The sequence below is a fragment of the Cyprinodon variegatus genome, unplaced genomic scaffold (genome assembly GCF_000732505.1).
Source record: "Cyprinodon variegatus isolate N-32 unplaced genomic scaffold, C_variegatus-1.0 Scaffold206, whole genome shotgun sequence".
Classification (NCBI taxonomy): Eukaryota; Metazoa; Chordata; class Actinopteri; order Cyprinodontiformes; family Cyprinodontidae; genus Cyprinodon; species Cyprinodon variegatus.
In genome coordinates, this window is record NW_015150659.1 from 530,713 (window position 1) to 540,211 (window position 9,499).

The following is a 9,499-nucleotide window of genomic DNA, read 5'->3' on the forward strand; positions in this document are numbered from 1 at the left end:
GACCTCAACATGCATACAGAGTGGGAGAGGAAATGCTAATGAGCGTGCAAAAAAGTAATGACTGAATGTAATTATGATGGCTATATTCATCTTTACTACTGATCTCTCTTTAGGATCTCCAAGTAACCTTTTTATGTAAGTCACGTCTCTATAATAAGTCAGATTTTTTAAAGGTATAGTGGAGTTTTTTTTTTTTTTTCTGGGTGGATCATCAAAATTATTGACCCTCCTCATTGTCAATCATTCTGGTGATACTTTACGTAAGGCCGTCCTACGTTCTCATTCCTATTTTTACTGGTGAGTCTGACATGGTGGAAAAATCGCAAATCTTCTTTTGGAAAGTAAGCCTGTATGAGTGATGCCAACAGCAACTTTTAAACAGAGGGTGCACGAGGAGAAACAGGCTTGTGCACGCTCTCGCACGCGTTTAATAGGCGTTGCTCCTCGGGAGAGTGTACAGTGTTGTGCATGTGCATTTTTTTTTTTAAGTGTAGAGGGCGGGTCTTTTCAAAAATTCATGACAATCCTCCACTATACCTTTAAATATTCATCAACTAAGATTGCTTGAAATATTTTTTTGCAATTTTCCCAAACACAAATGAGCAGATATTCTGCTCATCTTAAGGGCAAATATCATCAAAATCTAGAGTTCGGATTCGGAGGCTTAAAAATCTTGATTGTTTGAAGCATTAAATATTTTAGTTTGCAGTGACCGCCGGGATGATGACATCCAGACCAAATATCCTTAATTTTTGACTGCCATATAGACTTAGAGTAGTTACACAACCATAACCATAAAACTTGGACTGATTTAATGTGAAAAAACATAATATTTTCAACAATTTCCCTTTACTGCTACTTTATTGTAAACATCCAATGAACAGCTCGCTAATATAAAGTATTGTGTTGATGCCAAGGGAGGATCAATTACAATGCTGGTCAGAACTAAAGCAGAAATTACAGTTAGCTAAATAACCGCGAGAAAATAACCAAATTTTAGATTCTCAAATATTTTTTTCAGGGTTCATTTTGGCTGCAAATTACTGATCAACTGGATTTGACATAGAGCATTATTCTAATGTAAAACAGCACCTTGGACACCTGAATTCCTCCTCCTTATTGGATAATTACTCAATAAATGCTCACTTTAGAAGCTTGAGTTTTAGCTTTATAGTCTAGTGAAACATTACGATGGTAATTTTCAGTTGTACTTTATAAATATGGATCTAGATATAACTATCAGCTATAAGCCGAAACACAACTGAAGTAGAAAAGTTGTTAGACATGATGACATTTACCCTTTAATGTTTTGATTTGGTTGATAATTAAACCTAATTTATTTAATCAATGACAGTATTAAAGCACTTTGGGTTTCTCTCGGGTCGCTGAGGACGTGTGCATGCATCATGCTGACCACTACAAGACATTCAAAATAAGATACATGGAAAAAATAAAATAAAACAAATGTCGCTGTCCCAGCCAGCTGTCTTTAGACATTAATGAAAGTGTACTTCTCATGCACATATGCCAAACCAGACAATGCTGAAAAACAACTGTATCAATTACAATTGTGCTGTGTCAGAGAAGAAGTATGGCTCTGTACAATAACATCCAGACTCTTTCTGTGTTTTGTCATCAACCAGTGTTAATGTAAAGCTGATGAGGGAAATAAAGATGATCTATTCTGAAAGGTGAACTGCTGGTCTACCTTGGAGTAAAAAAAAAAGGAAAACAATGTTGGATGACAAATGGCTTATTGAGTCCTCAGTAGAGATGCATGTCACTCTTATGCGTACAGTAACACCTCAGGCAGGTCGGCCGAAGCTTTTGGAGAAACAAAATCTGCAGTATCCAACCCACGGCCACACCCGCCTCATCACAGCCACAATAAGGCCGTGCGTACCTATAGTAGCATGACCGCTAGAAATAGTAATACCCCTTTACCATCATATAAAAAAAATTGTTTATATATCATATACTTATAACAGTTCTACAGTATGTATGAATACAAGGATGTGGCTGTCTTATGTAGTGTGGATGTCACTATATTTTCCACATGTATATATTATTATTGCACTCTGGCTACACATATTTAGAAAGTCAGTTTGGTTGTCTTTAGATGTACAGAAACACAGGTGTCAGAGCTGATCCAGCCGAAATACAGCCACAGAAGAGAGGCTCAGTGATGCCACTTTTAAGCCTTTTTTTTTTCAAGTTATGCATACTCCTTCAACTTTTTCACATGTAGTCACAGGACAACCACCAACTTTATTATTTTATGATGGGATTTTATATGATAGTGTTTTAAAATTAACCTTTGCAAATAACTAATAAAAAATATAAAAATGGAAACCTTCTAAGTAGCTGTGATGACAGATGCAAGTCTTTGAGAGTGTGTTGCTACCAGCTTTGTCCATTTTTCTTATTTTTGAAATAGCTCAAATTCAGTTTAACTGCATGGAGAAGATCTATATAAAGTGTGCTGTCAGTTTGTTACATTAATCTCAATTGGATTTTGGACTCTATTTAGACTTTGTTTGGGCCGTTAAAATACATTTTGATTGAAACCATTCCATAAAACCTCTGGCTATATGTTTAAAACTTTAAACCTCTGACAGTTTTTTCTTTCCAGGTTTGTCCTTTTCATGGCTGCATCCATCTTCCAACAATGCCCAACTCTCTTTTCCTTAATGAAAGAAAAAAAACAACATATGCTGGTACTAATGCTACCATGGGTATAGTGGTTTCGGGGTAGGTGCAGTGTTATGTTTCTGCCACACATTATGTTTTGCATATACGATACAAAATGATTTAATATTTTGGCTTCATCTGATCAAACTTCTCCTTGTTCACTGTGTGGTGTGGGAAAGTGGAATTAAGAACTAATGTGAAAAAGTTAAATGGATAAGAAGATTTTAGAAGGACAATACAGATGGTTCCAGATTAGGTACGGTATTTGTAATTTCATAAAGTGTGTCATAATCATTTGTTCACTAAACCCAGCTAAAAAATCCCTTACTTTAAAAATCAACTCATAAAAAGTTATTCAAACTTTACCTAAAGGTATTATTTTAAATATACATCTATTTATTTCTCTATATTGATTAGACCCATCTAAATGAAACTTGTTTGCACCACTGAGCCTGCTTCTCCAGACTCTTGTTGAGACACCAGTTACACAAAAAGTCTAAGACAAAACTACAGAAAAAACACATCACACGCCAGTTCTCCTCTGATGCTTTGTCAAAATAGAAAAATAAACTCCCTCCCCTTGTAGTTTGAGAGGAGGGTCAACCGTCTTCACAACTCTCTCTAGATCTTTTACAAGAAACATACATTCACAAGAGGACACCAGAGGAAATACGAGCAACTTGAAATTCAAACTTGTGTGCAAAAACATTATATGTAGACCTCTATAAAAATATGTGCATATGGATAGAGCTATCTTTAAATCTCACCAAATACAGTATTTTTTTCCTTTTATTTACACTTGACAAAAGAAAGCTATAGCTCTGCCATGCCCCCCCCCCTCTCTCTGTTGTCACGAGAATGAACAAGTTCGACTTGGGTGAAGATGGATCTGACAAAACTCGCACTTAGCACAGCTCATTTACACACTCGCTCTCTCTCTCTCTCTCTGATCAATGTGATCGAGGAGCAGAGAAGGGGTGAGCAGAACTTCTGCAGAAAACCTGAAGTTGCATATCCCACTGTTCCCCCTCCCACGTTTGCGTTTCACAAACCGCCTGCCCCGTTACAAAAAAAGGGGAAAAAAAGGGTTGACGGTCACCAGCCAGACGCTGCTTCCTGATTTGCTCACGTGGGTGAGGACAGTGTATGAAAAAAAACTTTGGCTACAGAGTAAGGTGGCTTCAGTCCTGTTGCGTGGTGAGGGGATCAGCCATTGACACAGTACAGTGAGTGATACTTATAATAGTCCGGCCTCAGTGGATTTCTTTTTTTTTTTTCTTTTTTCCCGCAAAAGAAAGAAAACCTTTCCCGTCAACTGTTTTTCCATAAGGAGTTTGTACCCATGTCTTTCTGCAAATATTTTTTTTTTCAACTAAACAAAATATTATCTCATTCTTTCTTCAACATGAAACACTGCTGAGGTCAGCTGAGGGGTTTCTAGTTCACCTTTAAAGACTTTATAATGCATCTCCTGAATGCAACTCTGAAAGCTCACTGGGCGGTCCTCCGATTCTTTGCACTAAAACCAGGACTGCTTCCCAGTCTGTTGTTGAAAGGGGAAGAGCAGGCAGCAGATTCTGGCTCGCCTGTGTACCTGGACTGTGGTTGGTCATAGGTGAACCGGGGTAACGGGATGCAGTCTCCTGCGAGGGGGGAGTGCCTCATGACAGGCTGTGAGAAAGGCATAACGGTTGGTAGAAGAGGTGCATGGGGTTGAATGAAGACATTTGGGCTGATGGGGATGTGAGGCGGGGGTGTGTGTGTCTGGGTGGATCCCTTTGATGGGCTCAGTGTGTGTGACGGTGAATGTGCGTCCAGTGGCACGTGGATTGGTGTTAGTGGTGTTTGCATCTGTGTGCGGAGCTGCCCATCTGCAGGCGTGTCTGAGTGCAGCGTTAAGTCATTGGATGGTGTCCTGCGCCGAAGCATCATGCTGCAGTCAGCTAGCTTTGGAGGTGAGGGTAGCAGGGGCTGTTCCTTTTCTACAGGTGGGTGGATGGATATGCAGGGAGGGCTTGTCTTCTTCTTTCGTTGCCTACCACCAACTGATTGCACCCTCACTGGAAAGGCCTGAGTGCCTTTGTCTGACCGGTGGGTCTCCAGTGTAAAACTTTGGCTGTCAGTGGTTATGACGGCCTTTGGGAGGCAAACCTCGATAGAGTGACGCCGCTGTTCATCCAAGGGACCTGCTGGCTCTGACTGAGGTTTCTCCAGGAAGCCATGGTTATCAACACTAAAGCCTTTCTTGATGTCTTTCGATCCTTCCCCGAGCAGACTGAGGGTGCTTCTGTTGGATGGAGGGGGCAGCGTGGGAATCAAATCTAGGGAGTGTGGCGAGCCGTAAGGGGACAGAGAGTGGCTGCGGCCTGCCTTCCTTCTGTTGTCCTGTTCCCCTCCCTCCTCATCCCTCCACCTATGGCGAGCGGAGCTGGTGATATGATACACCTCTGCGTCGGCCGGGTCCGAAAGTGAAATGGCAGATGGGGCCCTGGGCCTGCGAAGACTGCTGGAGCGAGAGGGCAGGCGTGGTGAGGGAGGTGGAGGGAGTAGAAAGGATGGAGGGTATGGGAGAGGCAGGAGAGAGGATGGCGATGGAGGAAGAGAAGAGGGAGATTTGGAGCATGGGGGGAGGGCTGAGGAGGAAGAGCACAGAGGGGGTAATGGGGAGAGAGAGGAAGATGAGCGGGAGGGTAGATGAGCTGAGCTGGACCTCTCCTGTTGCTCACAGCTCTGGGATTCCACAGAATCGACTTTAACTGCCCCCTGCATAACAAATAAAATGGCTCAGTTAGCAACTATCAGTGGCTTTAAACTAAACACAACTTCAAGATAATGAGTCATGGAAATCATTCCAAAGAAATAACGTAAACATTAGCATAAGCATTATGATTCAAAAGACCAATCACATAGCCCATGCAAAACAGAAGACTCCAACAATCCAGAAGAACAAGGGATGGTTATCTGATTTGCATCTGATTTGGACAGTTTGCAGGAGGATGGACCTCCATGTTGCTTAAACTCATCAGTGCTCCAACTAGAGTTTGCTTTGGTGCAAACCAACAGAATTGATAAAGACTCCTGGATAGGTGTTGAAATGTCTTTAAAAACTGAGTAAAAGTCTGGTGCTTAACTTCAGGATAAGTTAAGAAAATAAAATTGAATTGGAAATAAATTATTAAGAGCTTTACATTGACTCAGCAGTATGCCACTTTCAGTCTCATTGGCTTTATGAAAAAAAAAACAAATAAATTCCTATATTTAAACCTTGCAGTTGCCAATATACAGTAAATTTCAAACATGTTTTAAACATATTGGCATAGAGATCCATCTAAAAAGTGATTTAAAGGCATTTTATGAAATAAACCGCCACAAAGCAGCCCATAACTGTGTAGTGGGAGGAGAATGATTCACTGTTTTTAATTGTATGACTACAAATCAGGAAGATTGATAGTATTTGTATTCATGACCCTGATTAAATCCTATGTGAAACCTTTTGCTCCAAATCCAAAATCTATCAATTGAATCTTATTTTTATCTATGGCTGCACTTTGAATGTGGGAAGTTGAACCTTCATTTCAAAGTTTAAAGTTGCATCTACTGAGAAAATATTCAGCACATTATGTAGGAAAGGTTCTTGATTAACACTCTCACTGGTGATCGTTGTAGTCCAATAGCCCCAGTAGCAGCGTTGTTACCCTTTCCAGTCTGATACTGTAGATGTCAATTAAATGCATTTCACATCTGTTTTCAATTCTTTCAGTTGAGTCCTGTTGTGCTACCCTTTGACACAATTTGCCCACTTCATGCTGTTAGACAAGTTCTATTTAAGTAATTTTGGATTCCATAGCCAATCCGGTTGTCAGGCCACGAGGGTCTAGCAAAAATAAACCAAAAACATTCGGCTTGATTACAGTTAAATCGAAATGACTTAATATTCTTCTTTCCTAGAGAGTCCTGTTGGTTTGGATAGTTTTTTCTTCTGATAAATGGAATCAGGTTATACATTGAATCAGGTTATACATTTTATACATGTTAAAGTTTGTTTAATAATCTAGAATTTTAACTGACAAAAATAGGAAAGCAGAATTAATCCTTAAGTGGAAAAAATAACTGTTTATGATACTGCATGACACCAACTGTGTTTGCTGGTACTTTCTCACCTGTCTGTGCAGGGCCCGTGGTGAGGGGCCAGGTGTTGGCGGGGCAATGCGGGGTAAAGTGAGGGAGGGAGTAGACTGGGGATGAAGAGGGGATGCATCTGGAACCTGCAGCAAAGAGCGGCTCTCACAGGGCTGGGATTGGACCGACACTACAGAGGCTGCAGGATTAGAAAAATAAAGAGTTAATCGCTCAAGATCAGATCAGATCTATAACACTGTAGAAACATGCAACTTTGGAAAAATGTCATGCATGATTAGTACTGTGCAGAAACATATATCAGCTTCTAATAGACTGTATAAATTACACATATAAATAAACACTTTATCAAGATAGAACATCTGGATTTAGAGCAGTAGAGAGAAAGTTCAGATAAACCATTATACAATTTTAATCATAATGTTGAAACATCAGATGTGCTATCAAAATAAGATGTTTTTTTGGGAATAAGGGTTTCTAAAACATACAGGGCCTGATCTTCAAAGATTTCAAACATGGAAAACTAATTTGCGTGAGAAAAAAAAGTATTCCACGTGCAATAAAAGGGCAAGTTGCTGGTGATCTGCCATGATTTATTTTAATATATTCCCCAGGCCAATATACAGTGCTTGAAACTATCGTTGCTATGAGCGGGGCTCCCCTCTTGAAATACTGACTATGTAGGTTTGGAGATGACACACCGTCATTAAGCAGGTCATGTGACCTGGAAGAACATATCGCTTTATGGTCACAGGCTCTTATATAGTCATGAAGGTAAGGCTTTTGTGCTACTCTTTTTTTTTTTTGCCTGATTTACTTCTGATCATGGCTGAGGCAAGGGAAAACTTTAAACCTTCTGGGGAGACTAAAAAAAAGAAAACGTGAAAGGGACTGTGCACGAGGAAAACGAGTCTATTTTGGAAAGGACGTTGTTCATTGGCGCAGACTGAAAGAAGAAGCTGGGTGTAAAGCTGATTATTGGTTATTATTTTCAATGTTTAGTAGAAGCTAGAATCCTAGAAACAAAAGCTACGAGGGGTGTGAAAGATGTGAAAGTTATAAGTCTAGAGCCCCTAGGGGCCAAAAGTTACATGCCGTGCCTTTAATTGTAAAAGTATTAAAATATCAGTTACAAAATCTGGAAAAGCTGATTCCGTCTGCTCATTGATACGCCCCACCGCCCCTCCCTGACAGGGCCTGAGCTATGGTTACATTTACAAACAACTCAATGGCCAACTCCTCTCAAGCTGCTTGACCCAACATACTGAAAAACAGTGTAGATAATTTAATAAAATGCAACTTTACTTTGTGTGTAGAGCCGTTAAAGAACATTGAAGGTAAAACAAAAATCTCTCTTGGCACAAGTTAGAGACGCACACAGTTACACACCTGATATTTAAGCTAACACAAATAAGCCTAGAAAACCGTGATCGCCATTACATTGCGTTGTGATAAATGACCTTGCAGGCGGTCATTATTTTATGTTTGCATACCCTCCACCCATATATTTGCACGTTTTGCTTATTAGAATATGCTCTGCATTTTATGAAGACACACATGCCAACAAGGTTTGCACATGCTGCAGGCTAAAATACACATGCAAATCAATTTGCATCAGATATTAAGATTGTTTTTGAATGTGCAAACAAATTGCATGTGTGTTAATACAGAACCTTTTTGAAAATCAGGCCCATAATGGATTGCTTATCAGAACAAAAACTCTATGATGTAGTTTTCTATCAATTTAATATCCACGGATAAAAGTTTGCAAGGATAGTAATAAGGATTTAGATTCGGGTTAAACAAAATGCTTTACATTACTAAAAGTTGTAATGTTATGTTTAGCTCTTAAGAGTTTATAAAAATCAAATAATATTAAAACAAGGCCAATTTTTCAAGCACATTCTGTGTAACCAGAATCTTTACTATTCTGAACTCACATATCCATTGAACCTGTGGGTCCAGATGTAATTTAAAGCCATCATAATGTTCATTCTAATTTAATACCTTCAGATCAAGCTCCAAAGTCCATTATTTACAAAAGAATTCTGTAATTATTATTAATTAGTCTTTTTCCTTAAATACAACTTTGTGACTTTGCAACTTGCCCTGAAAGTTAACTGTTGTCCTCTTTAATATCCATCCTCTCTGAAGCTGAGCAGATGAGCCTGTGTGAAGGTTGTAGAAATTCACATGGATCGGCTCATCCACTACAGTCAGTACCTTGGGACAGAGCTCGGTCTGCCCTCAGCCTGGCCACAACATGCCCTTAGAGTCTGACTGTAGATGAAACAGTTTTTGTCAGTGAAAAAGTGTTCCCTGGGCAGTTTATTCCTGCTTCTACTTTGTTTAGAGGGGGAAAGGTATAGAAAGGAAATGAAAACACCCATGATGTTATCTAAAACTTACTTTTATGTACTGTATACTTCTAGAATTTATAAAATAAAACAGATGAAATGAGTACTGAATTGAAATGATTAATTATTACCAAATTATTCATTATTCAAAATATGTTTTACTGTTATAGAAGTAGAATTTATTGTATTTACAGTTATCTCTTAATGTTATTTATCAATTTTAATAGGCCCAAAGCTTTTTTCTTTAGCTCGATTTCATCCCCACAAGAACTGTGCTCACTTTAGCCTTTTTTAATATAATGATGAAGTTTCAT

General features: G+C 39.2%; 1 protein-coding gene across 2 annotated transcripts in view; it reads right to left on the minus strand.

Moving 5' to 3' along the window:
- Positions 1–334: 334 nt before the first annotated feature.
- Positions 335–9,499, minus strand: part of LOC107088099 (voltage-dependent T-type calcium channel subunit alpha-1H-like) — a 152,440-nt gene continuing 143,275 nt past the window's right edge. Inside the window, exons 37-38 of one of the 2 annotated variants that reach the window (XM_015380041.1) lie at positions 6,852–7,009; positions 335–5,454 (exon numbers count right to left, since the gene is read on the minus strand). In XM_015380041.1, coding sequence (XP_015235527.1) covers positions 4,183–5,454; positions 6,852–7,009 — 1,430 coding nt within the window. In that variant the 3' untranslated portion in view covers positions 335–4,182. The remainder of the gene's footprint in view (positions 5,455–6,851; positions 7,010–9,499) is intronic. The other variant, XM_015380042.1, reaches the window with a different exon arrangement.